Source organism: Tetrahymena thermophila, assembly GCF_000189635.1.
Source record: "Tetrahymena thermophila SB210 genomic scaffold scf_8254466, whole genome shotgun sequence".
Classification (NCBI taxonomy): Eukaryota; Ciliophora; class Oligohymenophorea; order Hymenostomatida; family Tetrahymenidae; genus Tetrahymena; species Tetrahymena thermophila.
This window is the reverse complement of record NW_002476243.1, coordinates 118,794-140,281: the sequence shown is the minus strand read 5'-3', so window position 1 is coordinate 140,281 and position 21,488 is coordinate 118,794. Positions and strand designations below refer to the sequence as shown.

The window sequence follows — 21,488 nt, the reverse complement described above, 5'->3', positions numbered from 1 at the left end:
TTACTCTTTAAAAATATAAAAAGCTAACAAATATTTTCTACCTACATACTAATTTTATTACACAGATACCAACTAATTTATCGTCTCAAAAATATCTGCTCTGGGCATAGACTTTTAATTTGATAAATCACTTATGTCTTTTAATTTAATTTAATAATACAAATACAAATAAAAGACGCAAAGAAATAAATAAAATTGCCCCAAAAACAAATCAAAGTCTAAAAGAAATTTAATTTCTAAAACATTAATTTAGCTTATAAAAGAAAATAATGCTTTCTAATTAAATTTATGACAAATCTTACTAGTACATATACTAATTGCTAGAAAAAAAGAAACCTATTTTAATTTTTGTATTTTTTTAACCTGAATTTCTATACTTCAAATTAAGCGAAACATTTATCTGAATTCAAAAAATAAAATATTATTTGAATTTGTTAAAAATTGCAATTTTTTACAATTAGAATTTATTTACTAACTATTTAAATTGGAGATTTTTTTAAAAGAATAAATAGTATTAATTAGAAGATATTTGATTTTTATGTGTAATTTTTTCAATTTAAATTCCATTAATACATCTAATGACCGAAATATTTATCTTACTAATTAAGTTTGAAATTAAATAAATTATTTTAAAATAATAAGTATATAAAAAATGATATTTTAGGAAATCTGAAAAATGGTTAAAATAGTAATTCTATGTTTTTTTTAAGAAATTATTAAAATTTCTTCTTTTTAAAAATATTTTTAAATTATTTTTTGTTTGTTTAATGTAAAAAAAAATATTAAATATTATTAAAGCTCAGCCAAATATTGAATAGCTTATGAATTTAAAATATATCTTTTTTATTTCTAAATTTATTGAAATAAAGATTTATTTTATTTTAAAATTAATTCTGTTTCAATTTAATTAAAAAGTTTTGTATTTTTGAAGAAAATCAAGAAATCATTTTATTAATTAATTTAATTTATTTATTTGATATAAAAATTATTAATTTCTTCAATAATTATTTAATACAATTAAGATTGATTAAAATTAAAAATTTATTGGGTAAGAAATTTATTAAAAAAAATAATCATAACTATTTTCAATTTTGTGTCAGTGTCAGTCTTTAATATTTTTATTATATTAAAGAGATAATATTTTAAAAATTCTATAGAAATAAATATCTCAATTGAAGGGTTTAAGTTTTTAACAAATGATTTTAATAATTTAAAATCTCTTGCATCACTCTTTAATTACAATAAGAAAAAACTTGGAAGAGAATATTAATGCCATATTTGCGCCTACTTATAATCATATATTGTTTATAATAATCAATATAACTATTGTTAATTGCATTAGATTGAGAAAATGGTTTATTTTAATAGTTTTAAATAATTTAAATTTTGTAAAAATAAATAGACTTTGAATAATTTATTGATTTAAATATTTCATTAATTGAGTTTTTTACTTTTTAATTGAAATTAAAATAAATAGAATTGTTAGCATTTGTAAAAACTAAAAATATGATAAAATGTTAATTTTTTTATTATTTTCTTTTTTCAAGTTAAGATAAAGTTTTAATTATCACACAGGAGAAATTTGACTTAAGATTTTGATTACTTAGGTTTAAACGTCTTGTGATATAACTTATATACTTAAACTTTATTATTTCTAGGCCAAAAAATCAAAAGCTCAAAAATAATATTTATTTTCAAAAAATTTTAAATATCTGAAAAAATTAGAAAGTTTTTAAAATATTTTGGGAATAGTTAATGCTTATTTGAGAAGGAGCTTCAAAATTAAAATAAAGTAATTTACCAAATTACTCATCTATAATCTCATATTCATTTGTAAAAAATTTAAGAAAAATTATAATGAATTTTTAAATGCAAAAATTAGGGTAAAATTTTTAATAACTACCTTATTAAATATTTATTTTATTTCAAAAATGTATATTTAATTGATCATATTAAAATATTTTAATTTAAAACAAAGGAAAAAAATATGAAGTTTCTTTTCAGACATCAATCTTTTTTAATTAATTTTTTTCTGTCTTCTTTCAAATTTTCTTAAATTTGTAAGTATTTAGAGCAATTAAAATTAAAAAAAGAATATTTTAAAATCATAAATTCTAAAAAAATACAAGTTGAGTTATAAAAACATGTAAATACTTTTTATAAATTAATCAATTAATATAATTAATGTTAATATTGTTATTATTTAAGATCTATTTTAGCAAAACTAATTTAAATTGTGTTCAAGTTAAACTTCAAGAGTTAAAACCTGCAAAGAATTGGTTCTTGTAATTGCAATTCTTGTCATTCTTCAATTACCAGATGAAGAAACCAGGAATAGTGTAGTTAAGTTCTGTTTGAGCTTGCTTGACAATCTTACCAAGTTTGAAAGGATCAATATAACCAGTATTCATTGCATCAGCAGGTGAAGCAGGTTTACCTAAAACAAGTTTGTTTAAGGGAATACCATCAAGTTCGATTATTTCTTTGTATGATGTACCAAAGAAATATTAACCACTTTGAAGGAAAAGCTTCTAGTAACTGTCGTATGTGTTATCACCTTAATTGTAGAATTAGATGTTGTACCAGTCAATCAAATCACCTACTTCTTAGTGAATCTTATAGTAAGCTCCTGAGGTATAATATTCACGAGAGAAATAAGGACCCTATGGAGCATGAGTAAGAATCAAGTTTTTGTTAGCAAGCTTTTGTCTAAGGACCTTAGTAAAAGTAATCAACCAAGTTACACCAGCCCCACTCACAATAGCGTTGTTGTCTTCATAATCAATATCAATACCATCAATATAAGGTAAAGAATTTGCAAAGTTAGCTAAATCAGTTGCAACTTAAGTAGGATCTTTGGTTGTGGGATAATCAGTATCACCAAAAGCACTAATAAACAATTTCTTTCCTTAGCTCTTGTATTAATTGCTAATATATTGTTGAACTTCTAAATTGTTCTTACCGAATTAGTCAGTACCCAGGTAGCTGTAGACATTTTGGTAAAGAAGTGCAATATCAACAGGTCCAGTAGACAACCAGAATGCAAGAATGTTGATGTCATAACAAGTGAAGAACTATTACAACACAGAAGGACCCCACCAAGTGGTAATAGCATCAATGTAAGTGATACTCATAATCTTTCCATTAGTAGTGGTATTACCAGGAGTAGTGTTATTGCTGTTACTGCTGTTATTGTTGTTATTGTTATTAGTACTGTTGTTATTGTTATTGTTGTTATTATTGTTGTTGTTGTTGTTGTTGTTGTTGTTGTTGTTATTGTTATTGTTATTATTAGTTGAATTAGAAGGATTATTGTATCCATTTAAGAAGTTGCTGGCAAAATTGCAGTTTCCATCATTCTTCAATTACCAAATAAAGAAACCAGGAACCTTCAAACCTAAGGTTGTTTGGGCTTAGTAAACTAAAGAACCAAGGGTAGCAGGATCAACATAGCCTGTGTTTGATAAATCAGCAGTAGTAGCAGGTTTACCAAGATAAATTTTAGAAATAGGAATTCCATCGTTTTGAATGATTTCAGAGTAGGAAGTTCCAACGAAAGGTGATCCACTTTAGACAAATAATTTGGTTAAAGAGTCATAAGAATCATCTCCTTGATTGTAGAATTAGACATTGTACCAGTCAATCAAATTACCAACTTGTTGGTCAAGCTTATAGTAACCACCATTATTGTAATAAGCTCTTGAGAAGTAAGGAGCTTGAGGAGCATGAGTGATAAGATACTTATTTCCGATTCTTGCTCTGAGTTATTTTTGGAAGGCAATTAACCAAGTAATACCAGATCCATTTACGACAGCATCGTTGTCTTCATAGTCAATATCAATACCATCAATATAAGGATTCTTTTAAACCCAATCAGCCAACTTATTAGCAACTGCAATAGGATCTTGAGAAGTAGGGAAGTTAGTGGAACCAAAAGCAGAGATGAACAATTATTTGCCTTTGGAGTGGAAAAGGTCTGCAATATTTTTTTGAACTTCTGCATTACTTTTACCATATTAGTCAGTACCAAGATTAATGTAGATGTTTTCATACAAGTTAACTGCATCAGCAGTACCTTAGGTCAACCAAAAAGATAAAATGATGATATCATAGCAAGAGTTTAATCCGAAGCTATCAGTGATGATAGAAGGACCCCACCAGCTTTTAAATGTATCAACGTAAGCTATTTTCTTAAATGAGCTTGAGTTAGCGTTGGTATTTGTGGAGTTGTTATTATTGTTATTTGTACTATTGTTGTTGTTGTTGTTGTTGTTGTTGTTGTTGTTGTTGTTGTTGTTGTTGTTGTTGTTGTTGTTGTTGTTGTTATTGTTATTTGTACTATTGTTGTTGTTGTTATTGTTATTATTGTTAGTACTGTTATTATTATTGTTGTTGTTATTGTTATTAGGATTACAAGTACAACTACAAGAACAAGACCCATTCACTGTGTTAGTGGTAGTAGTAACATTGTACTAAGCACTTATGATAGAGGCCAACACTAAAAATAGAAGAAGATATTTTTGTTGTTTCATTTTAATATTTTCTTTTTCTTATTTATTTTTTTGATTAATTGTTTATAAATTTTGATGGAAGATATTCTGACTTTTAAAAAGATGCTTAATATAATATTATGCTTATATTTAGAACATATTTATCATAAGATAATTTCCATATTTCTAGTAATTAACCCTTTACATTACTTTACAATTATATTTAAATTAAGTACTGTCTTAATAAATCGTTCCATTAACACCCAATTCAAGCATCTTAATTAAGAATTAACACTATCCATAAAATTAGTACATTCTTACAGATTAGGAATTTATAAGTATAGATACAAAAATTTATTTAAAATTAATCTATTTCGAGTATGTGAAAAATTAATAAATCTCAACACTTTTCTAATTTAAGAGAAAACATAATATTAATACTATAAATATCTATTTATAAAATCCATTTATTACTTTAATTCCTTCTATACAAACTAAACAAAAGATTTTTTTATATTCCTATATTTTGCAGCCATTTTTTTATTTAAAGAAGAATCAAACATATTTTTGATTAAATTATCATATTTTTAAACTATGAAAGAAAATTCTTTTCAAAGTATATTTACTTTAAATTTAACTTATAAATTAATCCATTATATTTCATAATTCTTTGATGCGTATCTAAAAATCAAGAGAAGTATTAGTAAAAATAAGATAATGGATAAATAGGCTTCTTCAAAACTGTGAAGAATACTCAGTTCTAATCAATAATAAAACAGATTTTTATTTTTTTCAAACTAATTGCATAAAATATTTTATGAGAAATTTAAAAATAAATGAATAAATAATCTAAAATTAGTGCGCAATTACAAATAACAATTTAAAAAGTAGAGAAAAAGAAGAAGTAATCGTTGTTCATACTTTATCAGTATAAAGATATTGATTATTTTCTGAAATAAATTACAAATAATTGAAGATACTTTATTAATTAAGCTTAACATAATTACTGAATCTCAATTATTTATGGATTTATGTCAATCTTAAAACAAAAAATTTAAGACTTAACATTATACTCAATTTTTTTTTTAATAGCAATAAGTTTTTGAAGTTTTTTGAAATATTTTATGTTTATAAATCTATTTTAACAAGATTTCTAGAGCGAAAATATTTTATTTGAAAATTTTGAATATTAGATATAAAACAATAAACAATATTTGTTTTTTAAAATAGTATAGGACAAAACATTACATTCATTTATTTATTTTAAAGCATTTTTGAATGGTTAAAAACAGAATTACTTTTTAAATTGCATCAACATAAGTGAGTAAATTTTAATTTGCTCTTTACTCTAAATTATTCACACTTGATTACTTAACATAATTACTGAATTCCACCAAAAAAAAAAAAAAGATTTGCTATTCTCATAAACAAAATTATGTAATTAAATCCTTGATGTTACATTCATCAATTATGTAATACTTCAAAAATGATTGGATGCTAATTTGTTTTTAAAATAATGATTTCCCAATAGAAATTTTCTATTTAAGTTACCTTGTAAATAATGATATATTTCAATAGAAGCTTTAAAATATTTATAAATAACTTGTATTTATAAATTTTTCTATTATTACTTTTAACTCTTAAAAATACAAAAATATTTTCACCTTAAATTCACAAAAAATGTTTTTACCTCATTTTTAATTGCGAATCACCTAAACTAAACATCAAATTTAAAAAAAATAATTTTTATTAGCTTCTTATAAAAAATATTTTTAGATATATATCCATCAAAAATAAAATAAAAAATTAGCTAAAAAATAAATAATTTAATAATTTATTTTGAGCTTAATAATATAAAAGTTAATAATTAAAATTTATTTTAGTAATATTTTTTGCTGTAAAGCTTAAAGAATTACTGAAAATGTTTCATATTAAATTATTCAATTTTTAATGGTTCTAAAGAAGCTGAAATATAAAACTTCAATTTCTAAAGAAATATTTAATAATATTAAATATATGAGATGATTGAGATTGTAAGTATGATATTGATAAAATTTATGTTAAACAAAATATAATATTAATTAGTTACTTTTTTTTATCTAAAAAAATTTAAAATCTTTAGAAGCGCGCTTTTCTACTCCTTAAATAATTAAACTATAAATTATTTTATGATATTATTTATAAAATTATTTTCTAATAATACAAATTAGATGATTCCTTTTTTAGGAATAATAAATTTATTCAACATCAATCAACTAATTAATTAATCTAGACAAATATTATTTGTAAATATAATTGGAGAGTAACTAGTAAAATTTAATCAACTAGAAACTTATTATTAATCAATTAATCTCTCCGTTCTAATTAATATATTGAATTTAAATCCTGATCTTATTATTTACATAATTCTAGTAAAAGAATATAATTATATTTTTAAATTGGTGTAATACCTTATATTTATTTTTGAATAACCAATGTAATATAAAATAAAATAATAATGTTAAAATAGATAGATCATTTTTAATTAATAAATTTTAATGATGAATTTATAAAATATAAAATTTTATCAAACTTTAAAATAATAAATAGTTAATAGACAACAATAAACAGGGGTTAAAAAAGTGTTTATGATGTCAATTTTGCCAAAAAAATATTTTAGAGAATCCAATTAAATTTTTAGTGGAATCAATATTTTTTTAAAATATTACCCTGTAACTTAATTTTATATACCATATGTTAAAAATTTATGAATATTTTAATTTTATGTAATAAAAAATCTTAAAAAAACTATAAATTGTTTTATAAAAAAATAAAGATAATCTTATATAATTTTAATGTAATATCCAATAATGTAATATTTATTTATTTTAGCATATATAATGTAAATTATCGATCAAATTCAAGAGTTAAAACCTGCAAAGAATTGATTCTTGTAATTGCAATTCTTGTCATTCTTCAATTACCAGATGAAGAAACCAGGAATAGTGTAGTTAAGTTCTGTTTGAGCTTGCTTGACAATCTTACCAAGTTTGAAAGGATCAATATAACCAGTATTCATTGCATCAGCAGGTGAAGCAGGTTTACCTAAAACAAGTTTGTTTAAGGGAATACCATCAAGTTCGATTATTTCTTTGTATGATGTACCAAAGAAATATTAACCACTTTGAAGGAAAAGCTTCTAGTAACTGTCGTATGTGTTATCACCTTAATTGTAGAATTAGATGTTGTACCAGTCAATCAAATCACCTACTTCTTAGTGAATCTTATAGTAAGCTCCTGAGGTATAATATTCACGAGAGAAGTAAGGACCCTATGGAGCATGAGTAAGAATCAAGTTTTTGTTAGCAAGCTTTTGTCTAAGGACCTTAGTAAAAGTAATCAACCAAGTTACACCAGCCCCACTCACAATAGCGTTGTTGTCTTCATAATCAATATCAATACCATCAATATAAGGTAAAGAATTTGCAAAGTTAGCTAAATCAGTTGCAACTTAAGTAGGATCTTTGGTTGTAGGATAATCAGTATCACCAAAAGCACTAATAAACAATTTCTTTCCTTAGCTCTTGTATTAATTGCTAATATATTGTTGAACTTCTAAATTGTTCTTACCGAATTAGTCAGTACCCAGGTAGCTGTAGACATTTTGGTAAAGAAGTGCAATATCAACAGGTCCAGTAGACAACCAGAATGCAAGAATGTTGATGTCATAACAAGTGAAGAACTATTACAACACAGAAGGACCCCACCAAGTGGTAATAGCATCAATGTAAGTGATACTCATAATCTTTCCATTAGTAGTGGTATTACCAGGAGTAGTGTTATTGCTGTTACTGCTGTTATTGTTGTTATTGTTATTATTAGTACTGTTATTGTTATTAGTACTGTTGTTATTGTTATTGTTGTTATTATTGTTGTTGTTGTTGTTATTGTTATTATTAGTTGAATTAGAAGGATTATTGTATCCATTTAAGAAGTTGCTGGCAAAATTGCAGTTTCCATCATTCTTCAATTACCAAATAAAGAAACCAGGAACCTTCAAACCTAAGGTTGTTTGGGCTTAGTAAACTAAAGAACCAAGGGTAGCAGGATCAACATAACCAGTGTTTGATAAATCAGCAGTAGTAGCAGGTTTACCAAGATAAATTTTAGAAATAGGAATTCCATCGTTTTGAATGATTTCAGAGTAGGAAGTTCCAACGAAAGGTGATCCACTTTAGACAAATAATTTGGTTAAAGAGTCATAAGAATCATCTCCTTGATTGTAGAATTAGACATTGTACCAATCAATCAAACTACCAACTTGTTGGTCAAGCTTATAGTAACCACCATCGTTGTAATAAGCTCTTGAGAAATAAGGAGCTTGAGGAGCATGAGTAATGAGGTAGTTATTTCCGATTCTAGCTCTGAGTTATTTTTAGAATGTAATTAACCAAGAAATACCAGATCCATTTACTACAGCATCGTTGTCTTCATAGTCAATATCAATACCATCAATATAAGGATTCTTTTAAACCCAATCAGCCAACTTATTAGCAACTGCAATAGGATCTTGAGAAGTAGGGAAGTTAGTGGAACCAAAAGCAGAGATGAACAACTACTTACCTTTGGAATGGAAAAGATCAGAAATATTTTTTTGAACTTCTGTATTATTTTTACCATACTAATCAGTACCAAGATAAGTGTAGATGTTTTCATACAAATTAGCAGCATCAGCTGTTCCATAGGTTAACCAAAAAGATAAAATGATGATGTCATAGCAAGAGTTTAATCCGAAGCTATCAGTGATGATAGAAGGACCCCACCAACTTTTCATGGTATCAACATAAGCTATTTTCTTGAATGAGGTTGAGTTAGTGTTAGTATTTGTGGAGTTATTATTATTGTTATTAGTACTATTATTGTTATTATTACTATTATTGTTAGTACTATTATTGTTATTGTTGTTATTATTATTATTATTTTGGTCGCAAGTACAACTACAAGAACAAGATCCATTCAATGTGTTAGTGGTAGTCGTAATATTATACTAAGCACTAATAATAGAGGTCAATACTAAAAACAGCAGAAGATATTTTTGTTGTTTCATTTTAATATTTTCTTTTCTTATTTGTTTTTTTATTAATTGTTTATAGATAAAATGGACTGAGCTCTGTCTTTTTAAAGATTTGTTAAATAAAATAAGATTTTAATATTCAGAAAATGTTATTAATAAGAATATTTTCCTTATTTCTAGTAATTTACTTTTACTATTTATTTACTATTTACTTAAATTTTTCATGATTAATTAGTCCATTATAATTAATTCAAGCATTTAATTTAGGAAAAACAAACTCCATAAATCAATAAATTCTTACAGATTGAGAATTAATAATCTTAACAATAAAAATTTTCTTTATATTAATCTATTTAGGTAGTGTGAAAAATAAAATATATAGACACATTTGAATTAAAATTAATTATTATCTTAGCTTTATAAATAGTTGCGCTGATAAAAATAGCTTAAGTCCCAAATCTTAATACATAAATTTAATATTCTAAAATAAAATTAACCAAAAAATAAATACCTTAAATCTTTATTAATTATCACTAACTCTTCCCTTTTTTTAAAGCATATAATGGTGATGTAACACTATTATATTATTGATATTTTAACCCATAGTATATTTGTAAATTATTAATATGATTACGGATTATATTTTGAAAGCTTACCAAACATAAAAAAGATTATTTTTAATATACTAAAGTATTAGGATGGTAATTATTAAATGATATAAGAAACAGAGTAATTGTCTATTGTATTTAATCAGATAAAAGATATCTTTTAATTTCTGATATTAATTATAAACGTTTTCAAGCGCTTAAATTTTTGTTTAAATTACTTACTGAATTCACATAATATTATTATTAAATAACATAAAATGAAATTTTAGAAATGCTAAAAAATCATTTATTTTTTAGTGTTTACTTATTTTATTATTTTTATCATTAAAAATATTAAAAATTATTTTACAGTCTTAAATAATTGATGGATTTTTACATCAATAATATTTACATGAGAATATAGTATAATTAATGATTGAGCATTACATTAATCGCAAATGTAAGTTTTTTTGAATGTCTGGTTGTTCATTTTCTTGAAAAACTATTTGCGTCATAAAAATAATTAAAGTGTTATTAATTTATTATTATTATTGAGTATAATAGTTACTGGATCTCATATAAAAATATATCAAAAAAAGATAGCTAATAATGATATATTACAAAGATGATTAATGTAAGCCTTTTTAATATGATTGACTAATAAATCAATTAATTTTCTTAAAATCAATCATATATACCACATACCCTTATTTCTTAAAATTTAAAAAATAAGTAATGAAATTGTGAGAAAAATATCTAAAAAAATAGTTTTTAAATATTGCTCAAATATTGGGTAAGGGCACGATTCTTGCGGAACTATAGTAATTTAAATAATAATTATAATATTTATTACTTAATATGAAATAATTCATCATAAGGTAAAGATTCTTATAAATACTTTTTATGTTTTATTCTTAATTATCCTTACTTAAATATTGATTACTGACCCTTCCTTCATTCTAAAAGATATTTGTAAATTCATGTAATTAATTAAAATACTTAACTTAAAATTTTTCAATTTTGTAAACTCTAGAAAGTGACTTTATCTTTTCTTATTTGAAAAATATATGTATGTATTCAATCAAAATTAATCTACTTACGATATATGCTAAATTTGAAATATTCTGATGAATACATTATAAAATTGATTTATGATTACATTTTTAAAATATTTCTATTACATTTTTAATCATTCCTAAATTGATTGAATTTTACCTTCTAAATTTATTTAATCTTTCTCCTTTAATATTATTTTTTTATTTTTATTTTTTAAATTTTATAATTTACGAAATAATTGTTATTAAAGTGAATACTACTTTGAATTAATTATATTAATGGATTTAGTTGGAGAGGAGTAAATTTAAATCAATTGAAATTAAGATTTAATTTTAAATTTGTTAGATAAAAAGATATATAAAAATGCAGTATTTAAATTCATATTTTTATTGTAAAAAAATATAAAATGTTTTAAATATGTAGAAAAATACAGATAATAAAAAATGACTAATAATAATAAAAAGAAATTAATTTGATTAAAAATTTTAAACTCAATTCGCTTAGAACAAAAAAAATTATCATAAATATCCCCTATAAATTGGGTTAAAGTATTATGTGTGACATTTTTTAGGGAATTTATATTTTGAATATAAACGAATAATACTATTTTTATAAATTTTAATTTATATATTATTACACATTTTTATCATTGCTAGTGGCATTTCTAAATTGATTATAAAATTCTCTTATCTGTCTCATTATTTACAGGTTCCGAACATCGAGATAAAAATTTTTAAATGTAATAATCTTAAAACTTTTCTTTTTATAAAATGGCTATTTACATTTCGTAATGGCTTAAATTTTAGCTAATTTCTAGATTTAAAATAAATTAATAAAATGAATATATTGAATAAATTAATCTACAAAATTAATCAAGGTTGGAGCTCGCTTTGCTTAAATTTAACTATAAAAAACTAGAAGAACAACCTATAACGTTAAGAGCAGCTAATTACTCTTTCGATAGTAGCATCATCACTGCCTTTTTAAGCAAAATAATTTCTTTTATAAAATTAAAAATGTTCATATCTTTTTTTATTTAATATTCAACTTTTTTGAACTAAAATTCACTCTGATTTAACATTTCTTTTCTTTTTATAAAATAAAAAATCAATTTTATAAATGAAAAATATTTTAAATCATAATAAAAATTAAAAAAGTGATTGATTACTTTACTTTTTTGAAATCTTTTTAAATTATTTTATATTTACTCACATTTTAAACCTCCAATAAATTTTAAATTAGATTTTCTGAATATTATTAGTTTTAATTGAATTAAATTTAGTTTGATTAACACAAAACCTAATTAGTAGCCTAATCCTAAAGCTGATTTGAAGTTAATTTTTTTAAAATATTATTTTATGAATCAGAATTAGATTTTATTTATTTTTACAAGTATAATTTTTAATTAAATTCTTATTCTTAGCTCATAAACTATTCATTATAGTATGTATCTTTATCTAAATTATTTTAAGCTCTTTCTTAAGCCTAGTTTTACTATTTAGTATATTTCGGCAATTATGAATTACAACTCATTTATAAGCTATTTGAAGAAAATAACTCACTTTCATAATTTTATCTCATATTCTTATATTATTATCCATTTTCTAAACAAACCTTTTATTTATTTTAAAAAGCAGGAATAATTATTTATTGAATATTTTACTACTATCCACATTCAACATTTATTTCATCTACATTATTTTCCTTTTATTCTTCTATATCTAATCGATCTTAGCTTTTTATTTGAATTTCTTTTTATGAATCTATGAAATCATTTTACTTTCTTAAAACTCTTAAATAATTTTGTTAGTATATGTTTTTTAAGAAAAGGATTACAAAATCATTTTGTATTGATTTTTATGAAACCATTTTACCAAAGATACCTACTATCATCAACAAAGTAAATATACTACTTACTAGGGCTAGGACTTGAGGAAAAGTAGGATATTAAATTTAAATATGCTAAATAATTTCATCAATCATTACTATTGCTTAGCTATAGGAACCTGCTCCAGTATACAAAAGTGCATATTATCTATCAAAAAATTAGTCCTATTAAGTATACTAAATTGGTGAAGAAAAGTAGGACTCTGATTAGATTATTGATCCTTATTTTACTGAAGTATTTTAATTTTAGATTTTAAGCTATGTTAATATTTGTTAGTTGGCTATAGTGTAAATATAGGCGTTTCTGTAATTAATTTCAACATTTCTTGTGGCAGTGTTGTATTGGGAAGTAAATAATTTAAACCTCAAAAGAGAGTTGACTCCATTAATTACATAATCAATTTCTGTTTAGTTAGCACAATTTTATGGAATTGAGGTTTTTAATTAATCAAGATCGAGGCATCCATATGTCATAATTTAAACTGTGGATTTAGCGTTCTGATTTGTGTTGAGAAACAGTGTTTGATTTTTTAAGCTAGAAAAATCGAGACATTTAAATCCTAAGAGACTAGGATGAGTACATTCAATTACGTTAAGAGGTAAATATAAGCTAGAATCTGGAGTAACATATTCAAAAAATGCTAAATAAACTATGTATGTTTTATCCTAAGATAGCTGAATTTAACTATCTTGTTCAAATCTAAATCCAACGAAATCGCTATTAAGGATAGCTTAAATATAATCTTGGCTTATCAAGCTTTATGATCTATAAACTGGATCTATTTAATTGGTGACATACTACTAAATTAAGTAAATAAGATATGATAATGTAGTAATAACAATAACAAAAGAAAGAACTGTTCCTAACAATGTTCCTCTTTTAATTTAATAATTTCCTGTGTTAAATGTAAAATATGAAGAGAATAAATCTAGTTTAGAAAAAATCATTTTTTGTTTTCCCTTTTATGCTTTTATTCTAAGTTAGCTTTTAAAAGTTCTACTTATTTAATGAAGTAAATAACAATATATTTATTGAACTTAAAATAAAATAAACGAAACAAATTATAAGTTTTCAAATTATTATCAAAGAAAAAAAACTTTATTTTTTATATCCTTTCTCATTTTAATATTTGAATAAAGTTTATGCCAAAAAAAGAGCACTTAAAAGCTATTCATTTATTTGAAGATTATGATTTAATTACAATTTAAATTTATTCTAAAGAAAAATTAAATCTTTTTTAAATCAAAATAAAATTATTTTTAAAGTTTAGATGTAAATTTTTATTAAATATTTTATTTTAAAATTTATTATAATATATTTTCAATAATTATTTTCTTTTGATGTTTTATTTTAATTTTATAAAAGCTTGTTTTTTATTTAATAAAATTGATTGATGAGAAATGTTTTTCAAGCATATTTTTATCATATAAAATCAATATATTTTTAATAACCATCCAACTACTGTATTCAATTATTAAGACATGTAAAAATCCTTTAAATTTATAAAAAAATTTTAAAAAAAAGCTAAAAAAAAATAAATTTTGAAAATTAGATATTTTAAATAAATTTCTATCTTTCAATTTCATTATTTAATTAAACTTTCTAAAATTATTTCTATAAATATTTTATTTTGGAAAGAAAAAAAAATAATTAAGACCTTTTAAAACTATTAGTTAAAAAAGATATTTATCTATCAAAAGTAGATCTTAATTGATTGGGATTTAAAATTAATATTTTTTATTTATTTAATTAATTTTTCAATTTAATTGATTCATTAAATGACTATTTTAATATATTTCTCATTTTTTATCATAAACTATCTATTAAATTCTTAAAACCTTTATCTGTACACCAACATAAATATTTCTGCTTATTTTTATCTTTGGAGCTTTAAATTGCCTTTTTTTTTTGAGTTATTTCACATAATGATTAATACGTTTTCAAATTAGGTGAGTTAATAAATCCAATTTTTTTAATTTTTTTGTGGTGATTGCTCTAAGTTTTATTTTTTTATAAGTATTTGGAGTAGTAAACAGAAGGAATCCTGTTTTTTATATATGACAAAAGTCGAAAGTTTCAATATCATAAAATAAAATTTAAGAAAAATCAAGCCAATATATATTTTTTTATTCTATTTCCAATCATTTTGATAATATTGATACTTTAAATACCCTTCTCTAGAAAGAAGTATGAGAGAAATAAGGAATCTATCAGTACTCTTTTAAATTTAATTAATAAAAAAGCTTTTTTTAAATTTCATATTTTTTTTTGAAATTTAATTGATTTAAATTGTAAATAGATTTGCTTTATTTATTTAAAATGAAATTTTTTATGGTAATCATAGAAGTCTTAATTTTCTTGCTTACGAATCCTAATATTAATAATTAAAATTAGGATGGATTCAAATTGAAAAAATTACCACCAAAAGATTTATCAATCGAAATGCCACTTTATAAAAAATTCTCAATTTTTATAAATATGTTAATTTAATTATTTTAATAAGAAAAATAAAAATTTTAGGTATTTAGAATAAATAAATTTAAAATCTCCTAATAAATAAAAATAAAAATTAAGAATATACAGAATATGTATATATTATCATTACTATTAATGACACTTTTATATTGACTAAAAAATTCTCATATCGGCCTCATTTTTAATATCACCTTAAGAACATCTTTTTAAAAAACTTTGCACATAGTAATTTAAAAATTTTTCTTATTGTAAAATAGCTAGTTACATTTCATAATGGCTTAAATTTTAGCTATTTTCTAGATTTTTCAAGTTAAATAAATTCAAAAAAAAAAATAATAATAATAATAATAATTTTACAAAATTGATCAAAGTTTGAGTTAATACTACTTAAATTTAACTCTAAGAAACTAGACGAGCAACCTAAAAGTTAAAGAGTTGCTAGTTGGTCTTTTGTTAACAGCATCATTATTGCTTTTTTAAGTAATATTATATCTTTCACAAAATTAAAAATGTTTGTGTCTTTTCTAATTTAATATTCGACTTTTTACAGCTAAAATCCTTTTAGATCTTACATTTACTTTCTTTAAAATAAAAATAAATTAAACTGTTTTTAAAATCTTAGTAGAAATTTTAATTAGTTACTTTATCTTATAAATATCTTTTTAGATTTTTTTGGAGCTATTCATATCTAAAATATTTTGCAAATTCTAAACAAAATTTTGTTATTCACACTCTTTCTCTTTGATTGTCTTATTTTTAATTTGAAATACAAACTAATTATTTTTTTAAGGTGATGGATAATTTTTTAAGGAACTGTTTTAAGAGGCAATATTTAAGTAAATTTCTTTTTACAAATTCAATTGTCTATCACTCACAAGTTCTACAAAATTTTTATTTAAATTATCATAATTAATTTCTTATTCACAAATAATCCTTGGAGATTATAAGTTACTACTTGTCTTCATACTATTTGAAGAGAGTAATACATTTTCTATATTTTAACAAATAGTATTTTTTTATTAATCTTTTTCCATATATTATTTTTATTTATTCTAATAGAGAACAGGTATAATTACTTATTCGGCATTACATTTTTCTTAATTATCCTTTCTATCATACTCATCACCTTAGCTTTATTCTTCTAAAATTTATTAATCATTGCATATTATATTAATTTTTTTTTATTATTTGATAAAATAATTTTAGTCCTTTAAAAGTTTTAAATAATTTTGCTAGTAAATGTTTTTTAAGAAAAGGATTAAAAAATCGTTATTGATAGAGTTTTAAGAAAAAAACCTCCCAAAAATACCAACAAACATTAATAAAGTAAATATGCTACTTACTAGAGCAAGAACTTGTGGTAAAGTAGGATATTAAATTTAAATATGCTAAACAATCTCATCAATCATTATTATTGCTTAACTGTATGAACCTGCGCCAGTTTATTGGAGAGCATAATTTTTATTGTAGCTTTAATCTTATTGAGTGTATTAAATTGGTGAAGAAAAGTGTGATTCAGTTTAAACTATTAATCCTTACTTTACTGAAGTATTTTAATTTTAAATTTTCAACTATGTTAATATTTATTAATTGGCTATTGTATAGACATAGGCATTTCTATAGTTAACTTCCACCCTTTAAGTAGCTGTATTATATTGAGAAGTAAATAGTTTGAACCTTAAAATAGAGTTAATTCCATTAATCATTTAGTCAATTTCTTTTTAGCTTGCACAATTTGATGGTATTGAAGTTTTTAGTTAATCAATATCAAGACATCCATATGTCATAATCTAAATTGTTGATTTAGCATTCTAACTAGAATTCAGAAATAGTGTTTAGTTTTACAAACTCGAAAAATCAAGACATTTAAATCCTAAAAGATTAGGGTTAGTACATTCTACTACTTTAAGAGGTAGGAAATAATTTTGAGTATCAGTATTTAGCTAGAAGAAAGCTAAATATACTAAGTAAGTTTTATTGGGAGATAGCTGAATCGTGCTATCTACCTCAAATCTAAATCCAACAAACTCACTGTTGAGCTAGGTCTCAATATAATCTTGACTTATCAGGCTTTATGTCCTAAAGATTGGGTCTATTTAATTGGTAGTATATTATTAGATAATGTAAATAAAATATGAAAGCGTAGTAACTAAAACAGCAAATGAAAGAATTGTTCCTAATAACGTTCCTCTTTTATTCTAATAATTTCCAGTATTAAAAGAAAATGGAGACGAAAATAAATCTAGTTTAGAAAAAATCATATTTTTGTTTGATTTATTTATGATTAATTTGTTCTTTTTTGATTTTTGAGAGATCTTCTTTTTTAAAAATTTAATTAGTAAATACATTCTCTTTGATTTTTTTTAATTAATGTTTTGCAAATCAAATTCAGAATTCTATATTCTTATTCTTATTAATGGAAATTCCTGTATTTTGTTATAATTTATAAATAACATAACATAAATATATGAAAATATATATGTAAGAAATAAATATTAAAGTATAATTATTCAAATATTTACTTGTAAACAAAAATTAATCTTAAAATGTGTGGTAAAATTTTCAAACAATAATAATGATGATAATAATAATATCAAAAATATTATATTATATTTGTACTAAATACACTGTACTTTCTACCAATAAATTCTTTGCTTATTAATTTTAATATTTATTAACAAATTCAACATTAGGAATTAAGAATAAATAGATTTAAAATATTTTAAGAAGTTAGGTTAAAAACAAAGATTTACAGAATATGAATATATAATCATTGTTACAAATGACACTTTTATATAGACTAAAAAATTCTCATGTCTGTCTCATTTTTAATGTCACCTTAAGAACATCTTTTTAAAAAACTTTGCACATAGTAATTTAAAAATTTTTCTTATTGTAAAATGGCTAGTTACATTTCATAATGGCTTATATTTTAGCTATATTCTATATTTTTCAAGTTAAATAAATTCAAAAAAAAATAATAATAATTTTACAAAATTGATCAAAGTTTGAGTTAATACTGCTTAAATTTAGTTCTAAGAAATTAGAAGAGCAACCTAAAAGTTAAAGAGCTGCTAGTTGGTCTTTTGATAATAGCATCGTTATAGCTTTTTTAAGAAATATTATATCCTTCACAAAATTAAAAATGTTTGTGTCTTTTCTAATTTAATATTCTATTTTTTGCAATTAAAATCCTTTCAAATCTAACATTTATTTTCTTTAAAAAAACGGATTAAGATATTTTTAAAAACTTAATATAAATTTTAATAAATTACTTTAACTTTTAAATATCCTTTTTTATTAATTTGGAGGTATTCGCGTCTTATATGTATTACAAATTCTAAACTAAATTTAATTACTCACAATCGTTCTATTTGATATCATTATTTTTAAATTGAAATACAGACTAATTATTTTGTTATGGAGATGGATAATTTTTTAGGGAATTAATTTAAGAGGCACAATTTGATTAAATTTCTTTTTACAAATTCCCTTGTCTATAATTAACAGATTCTACAATATCTAAATTATCAAAATTAGTTTCTTGTTCACAGATATTCTTTGGAGTCTATAAATTAGTAATTTTCTTCAAGCTATTTGAAGTAGCTAATAAATTTTCTATATTTTAACAAATATTATTTTTTTATTAATACTTTTCTTTATATGATTTATATTTATTCAAATTCATAATATGAACTTAATGACTATTTAATTTTTGTAAATTTGCTTTTGTATCATACTCGTCACCTTAGCTTTATCCTTCTTAACTTTGTTAATCTTCTCTTTTTGATTGAATTTATTATTATTATTATTATTATTTGATAAAATAATTTTAGTCCTTTAAAAGTTTTAAATAATTTTGCTGGTAGATGCTTTTTAAGAAAAGGATTAAAAAGTCATTATTGATAGAATTTTTTGAAAAAAGTCTTCCAAAAATACCAACAAACATCAACAAAGTAAAAATGCTGCTAACTAGTGCAAAAACTTATGGTAAAGTAGGATATTAAATTTAAATATGCTAAACTATCTCATCAATCATTATTATTGCTTAACTGTATGAACCTGCGCCAGTTTCTTCGAGAGCATAATTTTTATTGTAGCTTTAATCTTGTTGAGTGTATTAAATTGGTGAAGAAAAGTGCTATCCTGTTTAGATTATTAACCCTTACTTTACTGATGTATTTTAATTTTAGATTTTCAGCTATGTTAATATTTATTAATTGGCTATAGTATAGACATAAGCATTTCTATAGTTAACTTCTACTTGTTAAGTAGCTGTATTGTATTGAGAAGTGAAGAGTTTGAATCTTAAAATAGAGTTAATTCCATTAATCATTTAGTCAATTTCTGTTTAGCTTGCACAATTTGATGGTATTGAAGTTTTTAGTTAATCAATATCAAGACATCCATATGTCATAATCTAAATTGTTGATTTAGCATTCTAACGAGAATTCAGAAATAGTGTTTAGTTATACAAACTCGTAAAGTCAAGACATTTAAATCCTAAAAGATTAGGATCAGTACATTCTACTACATTAAGAGGTAGGAAATAATTCTGAGTATCAGTATTTAGTTAGAAGAAAGCTAAATATACTAAGTATGTTTTATTTGGGGAAAGCTAAATTGTGCTATCTACCTCAAATCTAAATCCAACAAACTCACTGTTAAGCTAGGTCTCAATATAATCTTGACTTATCAGGCTTTATGTCCTAAAGATTGGGTCTATTTAATTCGTAGCATATTATTAGATAATGTAAATAAAATATGAAAGCGTAGTAACTAAGACAGCAAATGAAAGGATAGTTCCTAATAACGTTCCTCTTTTATTCTAATAATTTCCAGTATTGAAAGAAAATGGAGTCGAAAACAAATCTAGTTTAGAAAAAATCATGCTTTTGCTTTATTTATTGTTTGTTAAATAGTTCTTTTTTGATCTTTTAGAAATTCTACTATTTTAAAAATTTTAACAATTAAATAGAAATCGTACAATCGGGGAGTTTTTAGAAGGTATGTAGAACAAAAAGGCTTTACTAGCAAATTTTTATTTCCTATAGTTGGTGCTTACATAAAATTACATTCAACTTCGCACCCTCTCTTCCATTATTTTTAAAAAAATTAATTTAATTTACTGGTTGAAAAAAGCAAAATAAATAATGCATTTTAAAAATAATCATAATAACATAAATTTATTTTCATCATTACTATTTTCTTATTCAGATAAATCACTTTTAAATTATATTTAAATAAAAATAATTTTTTAGAAATAAGAAGTGTTAGGCTCATTAATTATCATTAATTATTAGATTTATTTTAATTTTTTAAGCAATTTTGTTAATTGAAGATTTGGCAATCTTAAAATACACTGATAATAAATATTAAAACCTCATGCCTTAAATTTTATAATTGCTTATATTATTTTCATTCAAAATTTTTATTTTTCTCAAAGCTTTTACAAATTATGGTTGGGTAATTAAAATTACAAATAATTTAAGTAAGCAAGAAATATATAAAAACTTTAAGATAAGAGGATTAATTTGAATTAAAAGAAACTTCACTCCTAAAATAATTATTAAAATAGTACTTTAACTATATAAAGCAAGAATTTAGAAATGAATTCAAAGATTAAGCTGAAAATATTGTTACAGAGTTAGAATAGCATAAAGAAAATTTAGTGATTTTTAAAATATTTACAGAGAATAAGATTTATAAAAATGTAAAAATATAATGAGCAAGTATTTTTAAGCTTTTTTAAATGTAAAAACGCATTTTAGTCAAAGTCAACAAAAATTTTTTCAAGATGATATGCAAACCCCTGAAATAAGTTAATGAAAATATTTAAATATTTGATTAAAGCAACAATTTAGTAAGTTTTAAGACTGAAATAAATGGTAATATGAATGCTTTTTTTAAAAAAAAGACATTTTTGCCTAAATTTTTAA

General features: G+C 22.4%; 5 protein-coding genes across 5 annotated transcripts; all 5 read right to left on the bottom strand. All coding sequences in view use genetic code 6, as the record gives it.

The window, feature by feature from the left end:
• Positions 1 to 2,252: 2,252 nt before the first annotated feature.
• Positions 2,253 to 4,532, bottom strand: TTHERM_00951920 (chitinase-like protein cluster protein; the record flags this gene model as incomplete). The annotated part of the gene is made up of 1 exon (XM_001022834.3): positions 2,253 to 4,532. The coding sequence occupies one exon, from the start codon at positions 4,530 to 4,532 to the stop codon at positions 2,253 to 2,255; it is 2,280 nt and encodes a 759-aa protein (XP_001022834.1).
• A 2,857-nt stretch (positions 4,533 to 7,389) lies between these two features.
• TTHERM_00951910 (chitinase-like protein cluster protein) lies at positions 7,390 to 9,576 on the bottom strand (the record flags this gene model as incomplete). Its single annotated transcript, XM_001022833.1, has 1 exon — positions 7,390 to 9,576. The coding sequence occupies one exon, from the start codon at positions 9,574 to 9,576 to the stop codon at positions 7,390 to 7,392; it is 2,187 nt and encodes a 728-aa protein (XP_001022833.1).
• A 2,256-nt stretch (positions 9,577 to 11,832) lies between these two features.
• TTHERM_00951900 (AMP-binding enzyme family protein) lies at positions 11,833 to 14,021 on the bottom strand (the record flags this gene model as incomplete). The annotated part of the gene is made up of 3 exons (XM_001022832.2): positions 11,833 to 11,999; positions 12,051 to 12,274; positions 12,355 to 14,021. The coding sequence occupies 3 exons, from the start codon at positions 14,019 to 14,021 to the stop codon at positions 11,833 to 11,835; spliced, it is 2,058 nt and encodes a 685-aa protein (XP_001022832.2).
• A 2,449-nt stretch (positions 14,022 to 16,470) lies between these two features.
• On the bottom strand, positions 16,471 to 17,858 carry TTHERM_000951899 (AMP-binding enzyme family protein; the record flags this gene model as incomplete). Its single annotated transcript, XM_012799482.1, has 3 exons — positions 16,893 to 17,858; positions 16,626 to 16,757; positions 16,471 to 16,515 (listed from the first exon to the last, which is right to left on the bottom strand). Exons 1-3 carry the CDS (start codon positions 17,808 to 17,810, stop codon positions 16,471 to 16,473), a joined length of 1,095 nt encoding a protein of 364 aa, XP_012654936.1. The 5' UTR covers positions 17,811 to 17,858.
• Positions 17,859 to 18,319: 461 nt separating this feature from the next.
• On the bottom strand, positions 18,320 to 20,440 carry TTHERM_00951890 (AMP-binding enzyme family protein; the record flags this gene model as incomplete). Its single annotated transcript, XM_001022831.2, has 3 exons — positions 18,320 to 18,492; positions 18,543 to 18,766; positions 18,825 to 20,440. The coding sequence occupies 3 exons, from the start codon at positions 20,438 to 20,440 to the stop codon at positions 18,320 to 18,322; spliced, it is 2,013 nt and encodes a 670-aa protein (XP_001022831.2).
• Between the last annotated feature and the right edge of the window lie 1,048 nt (positions 20,441 to 21,488).